The 17,808-nt window shown below is 47.3% G+C and overlaps 1 protein-coding gene across 4 annotated transcripts in view; it reads left to right on the top strand.

Moving 5' to 3' along the window:
• Positions 1-17,808, top strand: part of Caln1 (calneuron 1) — a 494,314-nt gene that overhangs the window by 37,280 nt on the left and 439,226 nt on the right. For 2 of the 4 annotated variants that reach the window (XM_075977723.1, XM_075977713.1), the window contains exon 2: positions 15,318-15,507. In XM_075977723.1, the coding sequence (XP_075833838.1) occupies positions 15,389-15,507 (119 nt within the window). In that variant the 5' untranslated portion in view covers positions 15,318-15,388. Of the gene's footprint in view, positions 1-6,667; positions 6,778-15,317; positions 15,563-17,808 lie in introns of those variants that run through there. The other 2 variants (XM_075977734.1, XM_075977705.1) reach the window with 2 other exon arrangements.

The raw sequence follows: 17,808 nt of genomic DNA, 5'->3' as shown, positions 1-17,808 counted from the left end.
GGCACTGCACACACATGCGCACATACCCCCCCCCCCACAGGCTCATCACTTGAAATAAAATAAATCTTGCTGTGTGTGGTGGTGTATGCATTTAAACCCTGCATCCAGGCTTCTAGGCCTGCATGGTTTACATAGAGTTTGAGGCCAGCCAGGGTAACAGAGTGAGACCCTGTCTCCAAAAATATTTTTAAACTTAAAAAATATAAAATAGAAATTTAACTAAAGATATTACTTGAAGAAAGGGATCTCCATTACCGCTAATAGATTTCAAGCTACTGTTCACATAGAGGGACTTATCTCTATAGGTAGCTGTCCTCACCGCAGCGTGAGCACCAGGCAATGGAATCTGAGGTAATTCTTCTTGACAGGATTTGGAGGGCAGTTGCCGAGGGCTGCTGGCTGGGTATGATCCCATATGCCTTAGCAGTTGGGAGAGCAGGAGGTGCAACACTGTTTGGGATGCAGCCAGCAGCAGATTTCCTCCTGAGCCTTAGCATCCCATGTGGTTTGTAGGTGCCTGGACAGTGTCCGTTTTGATTGGTCATGACCTATGTTCTACAGGCTGTTGACTGTAACAGGCTGAGAGATTCTTCTAGAAGATGCGGGTCCCTTGGGCTGGGGGATGGAGCTCTGTGTGTAGGACACTTGTCTAACGTGAGCGAAGGGCTGGGTTTGTTTCCCAGAGCCACCCAACCAGGTGTGGTGGGGGCATGCCTGTGATCCCAGGTAAACAGGAGGTCGAGGGAGAGGGATCAGGAAATCAAGAATCAAGGCATTCCTTGTCTACATAGGAAGGATGTTCAGGGCCAGCCTGGGCTATATGAGACCTTGTCTCAAAAAAGAAACAAAACAAAACAAAACAGAATTAAAATCCAATTTAATTTTTTTTTCAAGACAGGGTTTCTCTGTAGCTTTGGAGCCTGTCCTAGATCTTGCTCTGTAGGCCAGGCTGGCCTCGAACTCACAGAGATCCCACCTCCAGAGTGCTGGGATTAAAGTCTCTGCCTCCCGAGTGCTGGGATTAAAGGTATGTGCCATCACTGCCTGACTATTTTAAATTTTTAAACATTTATTTACTCGTTTGTTTATTTATTTCTGAGTGTATATGTGGCGTGGCAGGTGTGGAGGCCAGATGACAACCTGGGGGAGACTTTCTCTCTCTCTCTACCGTGCGGGTGCCAGGGATCAAACTAAGGCCATTGTTAAGTGTTTTCCCTGCCGAATCATCTCACCCGTCTGTCTGTCTCTCCTTTCCTTCATTCTTTTGCACACAACAATTTGCTTTGATCCTGAATTTTGTGGACTAGCGCTATGTGGTGCAAACTCCGAGTTCTGCAGGTGCATCTGAACAGTGTCGATTCATGTGCTGGGTTTCTTTCTTTCTTTTTAAAAAAAATTTTTTTGAGACAGGGTTTCTCTGTAGCTTTGGAACCTGTCTTGGAACTAGCTCTTGTAGACCAGGCTGGCCTCAGACTCACAGAGATCCACCTGCTTCTGCCTCCCGAGTGCTGGGATTAAAAGCGTGTGCCACCACCACCCAGTGTGTGCTGGGGTACCTAAAGAGGCCTGTTTACCCAGCTGGGTGTGCTGCTCCCTTGGGCCCCGATAGGCTGTTTAGAGCTTGCCTAATTTATATACTTTATGGGCAAAGGTTGCTCCTATAACAAAATGTGCATCCATCTCCTGTAGCTCTCTCTTTCGTTACCACAGTTGTGAGAGACAGAGCTGGGATTCCATCAGCCATAAAGAGCTAAGCGCACCGTTGGACCTCAGTAGGTCAATTAAACAAACAAGTTATGGTGAGAAGCAGGGAAGGGAGATTTGGTCAGTGTGGACATATTGAGAAAGGAACAAAGAGGTCCAGGGACATTCCCTCCTACCCTCTCAGTTCATCTCTGGGATCTTGACATGAGATTTCAGTTTAAAGAACAAGACCATGGTTAAGACTGCTCTTACAGAGGACCTGAGTTTGGGTCCCAGCACCCACATCAGGCAGCTCACAGCTCATGGGCATCTGTAATTCCAGCTCTAGCAGATACAACGCCCTCTTCTGGCCTCTTCTGGTACCTGCATTCACGTGTGCACATAAACACATACAGATACACATGAGAGAGAGAGAGAGAGAGAGAGAGAGAGAGAGAGAGAGAGAGAGAGAGAGAGAGAGAGATAACTAAGCAGTCTGGTCAAGGTGTGGTTCTAGCTCCAGTCTCTCCTGCAAGATGGTCTGGACAAGTGGGAGAACTCTGTGACATCACCTTCTGGGAAATGAGTGACTCCTTCTGGCTGGCTCCAGGCTTCTGTCTTTTCCTTCTCACAGAATGAGATTCTTGGAGAATTTGAAAACTGGGAGGAATGGGGAGGGAATCTATTGTTTTAATAATTTGATAGCCAAGAGGATGGATACATGTCTCTAGAATATTTTATTCCTGGGGCTGGGGAGATGGCTCAGTGGATAAAACACTTGCATGAAGACTCGAGTTCAGACTCTGAGAATCTACAGAAACGCCAGGCAGGTTTGCTGGCCCACTATAACTCCAGCACTTGGAAGGCAGAGGTAGGGGGCTCCCCAGAACAAGCCAGCTAGCTAGACTAATTTGGCAGCTCTGGGCCTGGGGTCATCAGATGTTCACCAGTCTGACAATGAATACACTTTAATAAATAGGTTTTATTAAATATTGGCCAGGACCATACCCGAGACTCATGTCCAGAGTGTGGCTATGAATTACACCAGTCAGGGGCTATATAGGCAAAACTCATAAGACTACATGCTTCCTGCTTTTGTACAATCAGAGACGTACTTCCTGCCTACATGTCATCAAGCACACATCCTGTGATCTTTGGGGTAACCAAACTTGTTTACGGAAGTGAAACCACATGGTTTGTTATCAGCAGCCCCCAGTAGTCCAGGAAGGTATCTGTCCTTGGGAAAGTAGGGCTTTTGGGTTAGAGGCATTTTTGTTTTATGGATTTTTATAAAATTTATATATATGTCAGTGTGAGGGTGTTGGATCCTGGGGTTACAGACAGTTGTAAGCTGCCATGTGGGTGCTGGAAATTGAATCTGGGTCCCCTGGAAGAGCAGTCAGTGCTCTTAACTGCTGAACCATCTCTTAGCCCCCGTTTTATAGATCTCCTAAGCATAGTCATGTAACCTTAAAGCATAACATTATCCATCACAGGTTCAAGTGAGGGACCCTGCCTCAGTAAATATGGCTAGGAGGATGGCTCAGTGGGTAAAAGTGATTGCTGCCAAGCCTGATGCCCTGAGTTTGATCCTCAGGACCCACATTGTGGAGGGAGAGAACTACCCCACTGACTTGTCCTCTGATCTTCACGCATGAGCCAAACACATGCACGTGCTCGCTTCCTCTTTCACACACCATAAACAAATGTTTCAAGAATAAAATAAGCAAATAAAAATGTGAAGAGCAGTTGAGGATGATGATGGGTGTTAACTGTGGACCTCAGCATGCACACGCACACACGTGTGTCTGCAAGCATGTGAACATACACACAGACACCTACACTGTGGGGCGGGGGTGGGGACTGTCATCCATTCCTGCCAGGATGGTGACAGCTCCTAGCATGTCACCCCACTTTCTAGTTTCTGGTGTTGTTTTCAGCTCTGGATTCTTTAAAAAACAGATTTATTAGCTGGGCAGTGGTAGCACATGCCTTTAATCCCAGCATTCAGGAGGCAGAGACAGGCGGATCTCTGTGAATTTGGGGCCAGCCTGGTCTACAAAAGATAGTTTCAGGACAGGCTCCAAAGCTACAGAGAAACCTGGTCTCGAAAAACAAAAACAGAAACCAAAACAAAACAAAAACAAATTTGTTTTATGAGAGAGAGAGAGAGAGAGAGAGAGAGAGAGAGAGAGAGAGAGAGAGAGAGAGAGAGAGAGCAGGCCTAGGCCAGGAAAGGATTTTGGGTCCCTTGGATCTGGTGGTTGTGAGCTCTTTCTTCTGTGAGCCAAACTGGTCCTTTGCAGAAGCAGTGAGGGTTTTTAACTGCTGAGCCACCTGTAGCCCCAACTCAGAGTTCTGATTGTTCAGAGCCAGAATTCCCGCCCCCCCCCCCCCCCATGAGTGAAAGCCATAGACCAGGCAGCCCCTGAATAAGTTACCTCCCTCTTTATTTCTTCTCCCTCTGGCCACACCTCTTTGGCTTTGGGAACATTGTCTTTTATATACTGTGCAGAATTTATGGCTGCTGTTTGTAGGAGAGTTGGTAAAATATGAGCTACTGTGATATTTTAAGACTTATCAAGCGATAATGAGATGAATGGATTACGGTCATTTTAGATAGAGATAAATGCTTTGATAGGAGGGCGGAGCACGCGGAAGTTGTGTTTAGAAAGTTACACTGGACTGCAGGGACTGGAAATTGCCTGGAAGAGGAGGTGACATTGAAACCTCAGAAGCACGTGCTAAACAGTAGATGAGAGACGATAAGTGTGCCGGAGGGCTAGAGAGGCTGCTGATGCCCTTAACTGAGGTCTGGCCGACTAGAGAGGCCATGTGTGCCTTGAGCTGAAGACTGGGAGATGGGGTAGCCTAAGTACATACTGAGTGGAGACCCGGAAGATAAAGTGTGCACCTGATTGAGTCCTCCCAGGGGAGCTGAGAGAGGCTGGGTGATAGGAAGAGTCCATTTTTCCTGGGCTGATATCTGAAAGACAGGCGATGTGCATGTCTTGGACACAGGTAACACCCCAGCAGAAGCATTCAATCCATGGATGCCTGAGGTATTCATGAACTGGTTGAAGCGATTCAGGGACCAAACCGTGTTAACAGCGGATGACCTCAGAAGCCGCTGGGGGTAGCAGGTAGGGGATGACAAACCACGAGAGGGTTTTTAATAAGCTACTGATTGTGTTCTGTGTTATGCTCTAGTAAAAGGAAGGCTCTGCAGACCATAAGATGAAAGCAGAAAGTTGAATGGTACCCTAGGGAGCCGGACAGATCCCCAGATAGTGATGAGCCAGCACAGTGTGCTGCAGTGTGAGCCGTGACCACCAGGGGTCAGTGCAGAGCACCACTGAGCCCCATCGCAGAGCCAAAGACCAAGGTGAGCTTGGTAGCTGCTGTTCAGAGACAGTTCGTGGGGTAACAAGAGGTTCCCTGAAGTCACAGGGTCTCAGTCCTGCAGGGCTCTCTCTGCATGTGTGTGTTAACTACATGCTTGTGTACCTGTTTGTGAAGGTATGCATGTACGTGTTTACATTAGCATGTACAGTCCAGGAGCTGACACCAGGTGTATTCTTCAATTACTTTAACTTAAATACTGGTTTTCTTCATTACATTTTATTTATTTCTTGTGCAGAGAGGGGAATGCGAGTGTCATAATGTGGATGTGGAGATCGGGGGACAGCTTGCAGAGGGGCTGGTTCTCTCCTTCCGTCATGTGGGTCCCAGGAATCAAACTCAGGTTGTGAGGCTTGGAGGCATCTGCCTCTACCTGCTGGGCCACCTCTCTACCATCCCAGCCTGTTTTCTAGACAAGGGTCTTTCACTGCCTTGATCTTTCGAAGACCTTGTGCGGGCAACCGTGGCTTCTCCTGTGTGGGGCTGTCCTGTCATGTTCCGAGGACATTGCTTCCATCTAATGTTCTGGGACTTCTAGTACTTTATAATCTTTACATCCCCTCTCCATGATGCTTCCTGGGCAGACTGGCAAGGTGGCTCAGTGGGTAAAGGTGATTGCCACCCAGGCTGGGGACCTGAGTCCAATCTCGAGAACCCCATGGCGGACGGTAAGAACCAGTGCTCACAGATTGTCCTCAGACTTCCACACACACACGGTGGTACATGCCCCATCCACCCCAGGCACTCAGATGAATAAATATAATTTAAAGATTGGAAAAAACCATCATAGTGACAACTTGGGGACATAAAAGTTTGAGCTTCTGGGAGTCACATCCAGCAGGGCTGACTTGAAGATGTAACCCCCACAGAAGGAGCTTGTGGACTTGAGGGATTGTTGTGCAAGCTGGGAGACAGGCTGGGGAAGACACTCGCTCTGGCTGACTGTGTGCCTAACAACTCTGTGGGCATCATACGAGTGTAGAGGCTACCCCATTCTCCGGAGCCTCAGAGGGTGCCAGTCACCCGTCATCTCCCAAAGCTCCTTCTCAAAGACCAAGAGCAGGGAAGCAGAGACAGGAGACCTGGGGGTTCCTACGAATGTGCCCACGGAGTTCAGGACTGCATAGATGACCCTGACCCCTGACCCCTGACACATGGGTGAGTCCCACCCCAAGGATGAGTAACAAACAAGGAGTGTGAATGGCGCCTCCGTTCTCAAAGTCTCTGCCAAGTTGACACCAAGAATAATGGGCATTTAGAGACTAATTACACATCTGGATGAATCTGTTTCAGTCTACTGGATTGGATATAATCATATTAAAATATAATGAATACATCCAAATGCACAATGCTTGCTTAAGTAGTCGCTTGGGAGCCAGAGAGGGTGAAGGAGCCCGGCTGGTAACCAAGGGAGCCGCTGTGTGAGCGTTGGGATGGCAGCGGCAGGCTCAAAATGGATTTCCTGGTCACTTTTGTTTTAGATTCTCATTTGTTCTCGGTGCCCTGACTCAGCTCGGCCCACACAAGCTCAGGGTGCTTTCCCCAGCTTCCTTTCCGCGTTGTTCAGGAAGTAAAGAGGCAGCGGGGGAGTGGGCGCTGGTGACACTGGCCTGTGATCCCAGTCCTGGAGAAGCTGAAGCAGGAGGATTCAAGACCAGCCTGAGCTACACAGCAAGTTCCAGGACAGGATGGGTGAGACACTGTTAGGAGAGGAGGAGGGGAGAGTGAAGGGGAGAGGGAAGGAAGGAAGGGAACAAAAATGTCTATTACCCCAGCTTAGCTAGGCCCCAGCTGGAAACCTTCCAACTATACTTAACTTGTTCCCCTAGTTTCCTGGGGAGAGACCCTGAGTCCTGGGTAACCCCAGGAAGCTAGTTTTCCTTCTGACAGCTGAACTGGTTGGTACCCAAAGTATGTTTTGGCTAAGGGCACCTTGTTCCCACTGACCTGCCCTGGGACCAGGCATTGGCCTCAATTTCCTGTGGCGTTCTGGCGCTGGGTAATCCTATACCAGCCCAGCAGGAGCTAACTGTATACCAGCGTGCAGGGGTTGACTGGACATGTCACCAGTTTGGAAGGAGGGGCTGAGGTGATTGTCAGAGGTCAACTTCAGTAGATGCAACTCCGTTATGTAAATAGGAATGGAGTTTATATTTAGTTAGTAATACATTCACTTATTTAAATGATCTATCTGGCATCTATCTATTATCTGTCTATCTATCTATCTATCTATCTATCTATCTATCATCTATCTATCTATCTATCTATCTATCTATCTATCTATATCTATCATATGTCTATCATCTACCTATATCTGTCAATCATCTAATATCTATTTGTCTGTTGATCATCCACCATTCATCATCTACATCTATCCATAATCATCTGTCATCTTTCAACCAATCATCTAATTTCTCCTTCATCTTCCTCCCTCCCTTCCTTCTTTCCTCCCTCCCTCCCTCCCTCCCTCCCTCCCTTCCTTCCTCCCTCTCTCCCTTTCTTACTTCCTCCCTTTCTCCCTCCCTCCCTCCCTCCCTCCCTCCCTCCCTCCCTCCCTTCCTTCCTTCCTTCCTCCCTCTCTCCCTTTCTTACTTCCTCCCTTTCTCCCTCCCTTCTTTCCTCCCTCCCTCCCTCCCTCCCTCCCTCCCTCCCTCCCTCCCTCCCTCCCTTCCTTCCATGTGATGGTTTATGATAAAATGGCCCCCAAAGGGAATGGCAATAATAAGAGGTGTGGCTTTGTTGGACTAGGTGTGGTCTTGTTGGAGAAAGTGTGTCACTGTGGAGGAGGACTTTGAGGTCTCAGTATGCTCAAACCACACCCAGTGTCTCAGTTTACTTCCCGTTTCCTGCCAATCAACATGTAGGATTTTCAGCTCCAGAACCGTGTCTTTCTGCATTGTGCTATGCCCTGCCGTGAACTGTAAACCACCCCATTGTATATTTCCCTTTATAAAAGTTTCTGTGCTCATGTTATCTCTTCACAGCAATAGAAATCCCAAGACATATCATCTATCTATCTATCTATCTATCTATCTATCTATCTATCTATCTATCTATCTATCTTTCTATTTATCTATCTTTCTTTCTCTATCTTGTCTATGAATGCATGCATGTATGTATGTATGTATGTATGTACCTATCATCTGTATATCTATGTATCTACCTATCTGTCTATTTATCTGCTTTCTTCTATCTATCTATCTATCTATCTATCTATCTATCTATCTATCTATCTTTTTCTCTATATTTATCTTGTCTATATACCTATGTATGTATGTATGTATGTATGTATGTATCTATTATCTATCTATCTATCTATCTATCTATCTATCTATCTATCTATCTATCATCTATGTATCTGTCTGTCTAACAATCTATCATCTATTCATCTACCTATCAATTATTTGAGACAGGGTCTCATGCAATCCAGGCTGTTCTCAAACTTGTAGCTGAGGATGACCTAGAATTCATGATCCTCCTGCCTCCACCTCTTGAGAGCTGCAATCACAGCAGGGTGCTATTATGCCTGAATTTGCTCTTGTTTTCTCACAAGGACTCTTAAAACCTTAAGGTCTTTATTGGCAGGATTTAATGAAGCCAGCTGTTTGTTGTTTTGATAAGTCTGGGAGTCTGGGTTTTCAGTTTCTCCGTAGGTATCACATTGCTGCACTAACTTCCTTTCCAGCCATAATCAGTAGGTAGCCAGTTGTGGCTTCCCTTTTGAGACAGTTTCCTGTTACCCCGTACGTTGACATGTGGCAGCTTGGCACCTTTATATTATCCTACTGCCCTTGGAGGTATTGGGGTCAACATGCCCTGTATTTTTATTAATGTTTTTCATTTATTTTACATACTGACCACAATTTTCCCTCCCTACTCTCCTCCCATCCCCCCTCCCATCTACCTCCTCATCCACTTCTCTGTCTTTGTTCAGAAAGGCGCAGGCCTGCCATGGATGTCAACAAAGCATACACGCCCTGTTTTATAATAAGGAGACCATCGGTGTATTACACTCTTGTATGAATTAGACTCTCAAGGGTCCTTACTGACAGAAGGACCTTATTCTTGAGGTGCAGGCTAGAGTTCGGAACTCATGTAAAAATCTGGGTGCTGTTGTGTGAGTCTGTAATTCTGCTGAGTTCTGAGGAGGTGTGGGGACAGGATAATGGGCTTGTTGGCCAGCTAACCTAAAACTTAATTAGTAATTGATATATAGTTTCAGTGAAATACCTGCCTCAAAACATATGATGGAGGGCCAGCAAGATGGCTTAATGTATAAAGGTGACTGCCGGCAAATCTAACAATCTGAGTTTAATCCCTGGGACACGTGCATGTGCATACACAGACTCTCTCTCTCTCTCTCTCTCTCTCTCTCTCTCTCTCTCTCTATATATATATATATATATATATATATATATATATATATATATATATATATATATGGGGTTATATATATATATATTTTTTAATTTAAAAGAAAAAATAAGGCAGAGAGAGGTTGAGAAAGACACCCAACATTCACTAGCCTCCAAAAGCATGTACACACGTGTGCATACACACACGCAACACACACACACGTGCAAACACCCACAGTGATGGAGCTGGTGAAGCACCTGAGGGGCAGACCCAATATAATGCCATTTGGGGGGTGCAGTTTAGAACAACACCCACTCATCCTGCACGGCCAGCCAATGCATCCTGGGATGTTTTAGGTGCTTCAGGACGTGGGCGGATAACTTCTTGGAGCAAGCAACTAGAAAGGATGATAACGGGCACTCCGCCATTATCACAGAACTCAAACTTCAAGATTTGGGCACAAGCACCTGCTTCTCTTCCAGGAGATGATACGGGAAGTTGACAGATGGACTTTCAGGATAAATCCTGGAATGAATTGTCCTCAGAAACCTCTTCAGGAAGTGAGGTCACTGGCCCTTTCAGAGACAGAACTATTTTCATTAGGAGTTAACTGTAGGTCCCCCAAAGTACACGAGATTCCTCAGGGCTAAGGAGAAGGAGCTAGATAGATGGGGGAAAGGGGGTTGAAGGTTGATCTTCCATTCTTTCCAGAGACCTATGCTGGGTGTTTCCCTCGGTACTCATGGGTGGTCAGTCCTGGACCGTGAAGGGTGTCTTGGCTTTTACCATTCTTTCTGTCTCCCCATCTCTCCATCTGTCTAGGTCTCTGTTTCTGGTTCTTTCTGTCCTGGTTTGAATGAGAACTATACTACACAGGTTCATATGTTTGAACACTTGGTCCTTAGCTGGTACCACTATTTGAGAAGCTAACAGAACCTTTAGAAGGCAGAACCTTCTTCATGAAGGAAGTACCTCACCAGGGGTGGGGGTGGGGCAGAATTGGGGGGTTTGATAACCTGATCCACTTCCTTTTCTCTCTCTGTGCTTCCTAAGTATGATTTCAATGTGACCAGTCAGCTTCTTGCCCGTCTTAGTTAGGGTTTCTATTGCTGTGAAGAGACGCCATGAACACGGCAACTTTTATAAAGGAAAACCTTTAATTGGGGTGGCTTACATTTTCAGAGGTTTAGTCCATTGTCATCATGGCGACATGCAGGCAGGCATGGTGCTGGAGAAGGAGCTGAGAGTCCTACATCTTGATCCCCAGGCAACAGGAAGTGGTTTGACCATAGATGAGACTTTAAAGTCCACTTCCACACTTCTTCCAACAAGGTCATACCCACCCCAGCAAAGCCACACTTCCCAAAAGTGTCCCTCCCTATGAGATTGTGGGGGCAATGACATTCAAACTACCATATTGCTCCTGTCAGCAGACCTTCCCTGCCATGCTGGGCGGTGCCCTTGGGAACTGTGACCCAAAACAAACCCTTTGTTCTCTAAGTTATTATTATTATTTGTTTTTTTGAGACAGGGTTTCTTTGTGGATTTGGAGCCTGTCCTGGATCTAGCTCTTATAGACCAGACTGGTCTCGAACTCACAGAGATCCGCCTGCCTCTGCCTCCCGAGTGCTGGGATTAAAGGCGTGCGCCACCTCCACCCAGCTCCTCTAAGTTATTTTGTCAGGGTATTTTACTGAAGCAACAAAAAAGAAAGAAACAGAGAGCAGGCGCATGTGTATGCATGCAAGTATGGCTGTCAGAAAACAGGCCTGGGTTGTACTCCTCAGGTCCTGTCTGCCCTGTCTGGTTTTTGCTTGTTTGTTTTGTTCTGTTTTTGAGACAGGGTGTCGCTATTATGTAGCTCTGACTGTTCTGGAGCTTGCTCTGTAGACGAGGCTGGCCTTGAACTCACAGACATTCACTTGCCTCTGCCTCCTGAGTGGCAGAACTAAAGGTGTGTACCACCATGACTGGCCCACCTTGTGTTTTTTTTAATTGGCTAATTTATTTATCCGCTCTGTGTGCATATGTCCTTTGCACGAGAGAGAGAGAGAGAGAGAGAGAGAGAGAGAGAGAGAGAGAGAGAGAGAGAGAGAGTTCAAGCATGCATGCTGTGGTTGGCATAAGACAACCCTTGAGAATTGTTCTCTCTGCCACCTTGTGGGGGACTCAGGGGTTGAACTCAGATTGTCAGGCCCATACGCATGCGTCTCTACTCTGAGAGCAATCTCATTGACCTGGCCTTGTTCTTTGAGGCAGGACCTCTCACCAAACCAGAACTTCACCAAGTAGGTTACTAGCTGGCTCATGAACCCCAGGGATCCTCCCATTTCTATTACCCCAGTGCTGGGGTTACCGGCATATGTCACCATGCCCCTCTTGCATTGTTTGAACGGTGTATGTATGGGTTGTTTTCCTGTTTGGATGTGGATGCACTGTACGCACACAGTGCCTTCGCTGCCTATGGAGGTCAGAAGAGGGTGGTGATCCCCTTGAACTGGAGTTAAAGTGATTGTTATCTACCATGTGGGTGCTGGGAATCGAACTCAGGTCCTCTGGATGAGCTCTTAACTGTACTCTTAATTGCTAAGCCATCTCCCCAGCCCATGTCCAGCTTTTTAAATTTGGGTTCTTGAGGTCGAACCCAGGTCTTCACGCTTGTATGGCAAACACTGTGCTTACTGACTGAGCCGTCTCCCCAGGACTGTGCTTGGAGCAGGCAGCAAGAGGGGAATTGTGAGGGCATGGCTTCTGTCTGGAAGATTTTGCTGTCCTGGGCTTCCTGGCTTGGTGCTTCTGTGACATCTAAGGTCACCTGAGCTGCAGGAGCAATTGTTCCATATGGGGAACTGCCTCTTCTGAGGCCACGCTCGTGAGGAACCATGGGAAAACTCCAAGTTATTAAATGGATTGAGCTCTCAAGCCTGATGCCCGTGAGCTTGGACAGCCTTGCCAGAGAGCACTGAGCTATTTTACGGCCAGGCCTGCAGCTCCATTATATTAACAGCCCTCTCCTGGTGGCCACCCTGCCTGGAGGAGCCTGATGGGGAAGGATTTTGCCTAAGGGAGCCAACTGGAAATCTTTGGAACTCTGTCCTTCCTACCACTCACAGCTCTCGTGGTGCTAGCTCTCCCTTGGCAACTAAAACCATATTTGAAAATAAAATGTCACTTTTAAAAAATGTCTACTGTCAGCACATGGAAAATTTGTTTTTCCTGTTGAACTTCACGAGACGACTAGAGGCGACGCAGAGAGTCTAGATGCATGCCTCGTGCGTGGGGCGTGGGTGTCAGCCCACGGGAAGCAGTGAGTCACAGGGGCATATGAGAGACTGGTGTGACTCTGTGCAGGTGGGGACCGCGTGTGCAGTGGCGTCAGCTGTGGCTGCGCGGTGTGGGGGTATAAGGGTACCTGACACGGGAAAGTCCGGTCTGAGGTGGCGTGGACATGACTTGGGGTTCATTCCTAGTGCTGTTGTACGAGCGTGCGTGCAGAAATGGAGGCCGTTGGACGTATCTGGACACGTGTGGGCATCTGAATTCCATCACGTCTGTGTGTGTGTCTGAAGAGCCGTGCCGGTGTGTGCTGTGACCATGTGTCTGAGATTCAGGGTTGTTGTGTGTGCCTCTGGTGGGACACTATTCCTGGGGAGACAAGTGTGAAGGTCTCTTCACTCCAGATGGGAGCCGATGACAGACCAAAGCAACCAAGCCACCGGAGTCCAACCTAGTGAGCCAGTGAATATATTGCTTACGGGAGCGTGGGTGACTCCCACAGTTGCATCAGTGAAAGCCAGCCTAGCATGGGTGATGACTCAGGAAAGCTGGGACCCAAAACTCACTGCACAACTTGCGGGCAGCTCAACAGGTTAGATAGCCCCCTCTCCTCCGTGCTTCTAACTGCTTAAATAATTTGGAGAGGAAGAGGGAGGTGTATTCTTCCTGTTTTTGTGATGAAACACTCTGACCAAAACTTAAGAAAGCAAAGCGTTTATCCTGGCTTATACTTCCGGATTGCAGTTTATTATTAAATGAAACCAGGGCAATAATTTAAGCAGGAATGAGAAGCAAAAGCCATGGAGGGATGCTGGCTGCTGATTGCCCGAGTTTAACTAACTTTCATAGCCCAGGACCACCAACCCAGGAAATGGTGCTGCCCATGGTGGGCTTGGTGCTTCTGAAATTAACAGTCAAGATGATCTCCTAAACACATGTCCACAGGCCAACCTCACCTTGGCAACCCCAACTAAAATTTCCTTCTTGGGTGACCCCAGGCTGTGTGAGGTTGAAAGTTAAAGCTAACTGAGATTGAACGGCCTTGTGAGCCTGCTAAGTTTCAGAGACTTCTTAAGACTTGCAGGTTGTTTACTTCCTGAGTCATAAGGAGCTTTTCTCCAGGAACTGGAGTATTTCATCCCAGAGGAAATTGTTATATAACACTGTGTTATGGCTTGTCTGTGAAGTTTGTCTCCAAAAGCTTTTGTGTTCAAGGCTTCATTCCTAGGCAGCAATGTTCAGAGGTGAAATTTTTTTTTGGAGATGATCAAATTCTGAAGGCTTTCATTTCCTGAATGTATTAACCCAGCGATAGTATCATAACCTGGTGACATTATTGGGGAGCAGTGTGCCTTTAAAGGGGTGGTGATTAGCTGAAGTAATACATCACTAGGGATTGGTTTCTGAAGGATATGCCATATCTCCGGCCATTTCCTGCTTCTCTTCCTGTTTCCTGTCCACCATGGGGTAGGCAGCTTTGCTCTATCACCACCAGCCATTACAACAGGGCCAGAAGCAACAAACTGAGCACCATAGACGGATGCCACTGAAGCCATGAGCTAGAATAAACCGTTCCTGCTTAAGTGGGTTTTCCCGAGCAATTACCAGTGGTGGAGCACATGACAAACGCAATGTCTATAGATCAGTGCTGGTGTATGTGTGTGTGTGTGTGTGTCTGTGACCACTTACACCTTGTTTAGTAATCTAAACCTGCGAAGCTTCTTCCCAGAAAGGGCTTCCTGTAGACCCATCCTTAGGGACATTGCAGCCCAACCACTTAGTTATATCTCCAGCTCTTTTTTTGTCTAGAAATTATTGTTTTTTATTATTGTATATGTGCATGATGTCCCTGTATGCACGCATGGTATGTGTGTGGGGGTGCATGCGAGCCATGGAGCACAGGCAGGGGTCAAAGGACAACTTGGTGGAGGCAGTTCTTTCCCTGCACTGTGAACTCTAAGGCTTGAACTCAGGTTGCAGAGTCAGCGCCTTTATCTGCGGAATCATCTCACTGCCCCCTTGTTTTACGTTTCAGTTCGAAACAGGGTCTCACTCTGTAGCTCCAGCTGGCCTTGAACTTACTGCTTACAGCCTCCCAGGTAGCCGGGATTTTGGCTCTACTCCATTGAGCCTGGCAATAATTTCGCTTTGACTGAGGAAGGCAAGGCTGGTAGGGATGGGATCCAGGGTCTGACGCATATGGTGCTAGTGTCTGCCACTGAGCTCCACCCCTAACACCAGGGCTACATGTGAAGTGCTGGGCTTGTTTATAAGTAGCCCTCAAGCAGGTATCTGCTATTGTTCATTTCATATTGCTTAGGCAAAGCCTGAGGGTGTGAATGGAAAAGTACCTAGAAAGATTAAAGTTGCTTCCAGAGGCACAGATCTGTTTGTTATGTAATGCTCTCTGGTGACATTGAGTATGTATTAATAACTAAACATCTGTCAGTACTATAATTACATTTCTTGGGCCACAGTTGTATCTCCCATTGTCCTGAGTAAACATGGAAGGGCAGGTGTGAATTATTTAGGCAACCGACTTTGAGTAAATAACCGCTCGGCGCTATTTCCGGCAGTAAGTTTCTGTCCACTCCTTGCAGAGTCTCAATGTCTTCGCTGATGTTCCTTTGATGTGCCCCCAAATCTCTGACCACGTCACTCTGGACCCCTGATGCGGCTGCCCGAGCAACCTGGAGATGGGAAGGCTGAGAATGAGACAAAGGGGGACCAAGAAAGCCCCGAAGGGGGAGAGGAGCCACGGAGAAGCCCAGCCCCTGACTTCCCCACCTGGCAAGTCGTCCCCCAACCCCAAATCCCTGGACCTAGTTTGCTTTGCAACTCCCAGGTAGGGGAGTGGGGTGGGGTCTGAGAGCTGTGATGCCTGGGGGGGGATCTATGAGAAGTCCACGGGGCGGGGGCTTCCTAAAGGATGAGCTTTCCAACAGGAGACAGTTTACGTCAGTTTACATGGATGCTGGAGGAGGTGGGTTTCCATGGACTCCATTCGAGATTCACACTCAAGGCAAGAGGGTGTGGTTGCAAACTCACTGTCAATACTGGGCTTGAGAGGGTGTGAGCTGTCACGAAACAGGTGTAACTTGCAGAATGCAGAGCAAGTGACAGCATGGAAAAATGACCTTTACATAGGTCATTTTAATTAATTCTCAAAAAACATTCCCACGAGGATCTTTTAAATCACAAGGGTGTGTGTGTGTGCACGTGCGTGTGTGTGTATGTGTGTATGTGTGTATGTGTGTGTGAAGAGTACTGGAGATTGAACCTAAGACCTTGGACCTTGTAGGTATTAGACTAGTGATGTGTAGATCCTCATAAGGGGATTTGAGGCAAGTGTTCTACCATCGAGCCACACCCCAGCCCCTCACTGGGGGATTCTAGGCAGGTGCTCTATCACTGACCCACACCCCAACCCCTCACTGGGGGATTCTAGGCAGGGGCTCTACCACTGAGCCACACCCCAGCCCCTCACTGGGGGATTCTAGGCAGGGGCTCTACCACTGAGCCACACCCCAGCCCCTCACTGGGGGATTCTAGGCAGGTGCTCTACCACTGAGCCACACCCCAGCCCCTCACTGGGGGATTCTAGGCAGGTGCTCTGCCATGATACTATGTTCCACGTCTTCTTTTTTTCTTACTTTGAGACATGGTTTTATTAAGTTGCTCAGCCTTGCCTTAAACCCACTCAGTAATCCAAATAGTCCTGGAACTTGGAATCTTTCTGCTCCTATCTCCCAGGTAGCTGGACTACTAGGTGTGCATCGCCAGGCTTAATTGTGCAAGTGCATTTTTTGCAAGAGAAAAAGTGTTAACAAACACTGAGTGACTGGCCTGAGCTCAGACAAAGGAGAACCCAGAATTCCTACCCAAGTGTTGTATGAGGCCACTTGTTCATTTCCCAGCTGCCCAGACTCCTGAAATAATCACACAGAAACTGTATTAATTAAATCACTGCTTGGCCCATTAGCTGTAGCTTCTTATTTGCTAACTCTTACATCTTAATTTAACCCATCTCCATGAATCTGTGCATCACCAGGAGGGCGTGGCCTACTAGCAAAGTTTCAGCATGTCTGTCTCTGGCTGCAGCTCCATGGCTTCTCCCTGACTCTGTCTCCTTTCTCCCAGCATTCAGTTTAGTTTTTCCCACCTAGCTCTACTCTACCCTATCAGGCCAAGCCGTTTTTTTTTTTATTCTTTAATGGCATTACAACATACAGAGGAGAATCCCACATCACTCAAGTCCCTCTAAGGCCAGTTATGGGTCTACTTCCCCTCCTCCTCCTTCTTCTCTTTCCTTCTCATTTATCCTCCACCTCCTTTTCTACCACCCTACTACTCCCCCCTTCTCTCCCTCTTTCTCCACCTCCTTTTTAACCTCCTTCTGTGATTCTTCCTTTCTTCCTCCTGCTCCTCCTCCTTCCTCTACTCCTTCCTCTGTCCTCCTCCTTTCTGTTCCTCCTCACCTCTCCCTGTGTATAGGAGAGGTCAGTTCAGGGTGTTACCAAGCCACGGAACTCCCTGGGTTTTGACCTTACTCGTTTTCTTTGCATTAGAATCCACCCATGCCTGGCTGTAGAAATTCAAGAGTGGTTTTGCATAGAAGGGAATTTTAGATCTCTGTGATACTGGCATCAAAGGTTAAATGATAAGTTCTTTAAGTTGATCTATTCTGAGATGATCTCTCTAAGGCTGTTGGTCATGGAGTCTCTTGCATGCTCCATCCCAGCTCCTATTAGAGGTGGAAAGTGTTCACGGTTGGTGTCTGGGGGAGGTGGGAATATTTTTGGTGATGCAGTTCTTGACTTTTCATAATGCTTCCCCAGAACTGTGAATATGCAAGCACGGAGATCTCAGGCACAGGACATGACTAGGCTCTATCTAGATTCTGGACCTTCTCCCAGACAATTCAGTGTTTGAGATCTCAAGGGCAGGAGCTGATGAAACTCTTGGCCAAGAGTGTCTTGACATGCAGGACTTAGGACTCTGAACCAGAGGCCAGCTTATATCTATGAGTGGGCTCAGAATGGCTGTGTGGGAAGTTTGGTCAAGTGTGTGATTACTTTTGCCATGGCTGTG

The sequence above is a fragment of the Microtus pennsylvanicus genome, chromosome 1 (assembly GCF_037038515.1).
Source record: "Microtus pennsylvanicus isolate mMicPen1 chromosome 1, mMicPen1.hap1, whole genome shotgun sequence".
Taxonomy (NCBI): domain Eukaryota; kingdom Metazoa; phylum Chordata; class Mammalia; order Rodentia; family Cricetidae; genus Microtus; species Microtus pennsylvanicus.
This window is presented reverse-complemented; position numbering and strand designations above follow the sequence as displayed.